The 582-nt window shown below is 48.6% G+C and overlaps 1 protein-coding gene across 1 annotated transcript; it reads left to right on the top strand.

Moving 5' to 3' along the window:
* Window positions 1–15: 15 nt before the first annotated feature.
* On the top strand, window positions 16–559 carry LOC107581151 (thiamine-triphosphatase-like; the record flags this gene model as incomplete). Its single annotated transcript, XM_016266699.1, has 1 exon — window positions 16–559. A coding segment is annotated over one exon (544 nt), but the record flags the coding sequence as incomplete, so codon positions are not given.
* Window positions 560–582: the final 23 nt, after the last annotated feature.

Raw genomic sequence — 582 nt, forward strand, 5'->3', positions numbered from 1 at the left:
TTCTTATTTCTCTGTACAGCTAAATGCATTGGTCAGCGGCAGTTCCGAGACCAGTATTTTGACTCACCAGATTTCATCCTCACACTAAAAGATTTCTGGCTGAGATGCCGAGAGGGATTGTGGGAGTTGAAATGCCCTGCAGTTTCAGGAGCTGCACCTGACAATGACACTGAGACCCTTTGTACACAATACAGAGAGATAACCAGTTTGCCTCTGATTCAATCAGAAGTCAGCAGGATTATCAGGGAACACACTGCTGAAGGGAGTGAATCGAATTCCTCACCAAGGGAACAAATTGTCAAAGTCGCAGAAAATGAGGACACCGAGATCTGTTCAGCAGATGACACAAAGTGGCTGAATGTCCTCAATCTCGTCTGTTTTGCCGAGTTCAAGACCGAGCGCTGCTCTTACATGCTAGAGAGAGAGGCCGGTGCAGTGCGGGTGGATCTGGACCAGGCTGATTTCGGATATTGTGTGGGAGAGATTGAGGTTCTGGTGCCTGAAGGAGGTGACATGAGTGCAGCTCTGCAGAGGATTACAGGCATTGCTGCAGAACTGGGTGAGCCGATGTTTGTGGACACT

The sequence above is a fragment of the Sinocyclocheilus grahami genome, unplaced genomic scaffold (genome assembly GCF_001515645.1).
Source record: "Sinocyclocheilus grahami isolate Dianchi unplaced genomic scaffold, SAMN03320097.WGS_v1.1 scaffold86302.1, whole genome shotgun sequence".
In the NCBI taxonomy this organism is placed as follows: domain Eukaryota; kingdom Metazoa; phylum Chordata; class Actinopteri; order Cypriniformes; family Cyprinidae; genus Sinocyclocheilus; species Sinocyclocheilus grahami.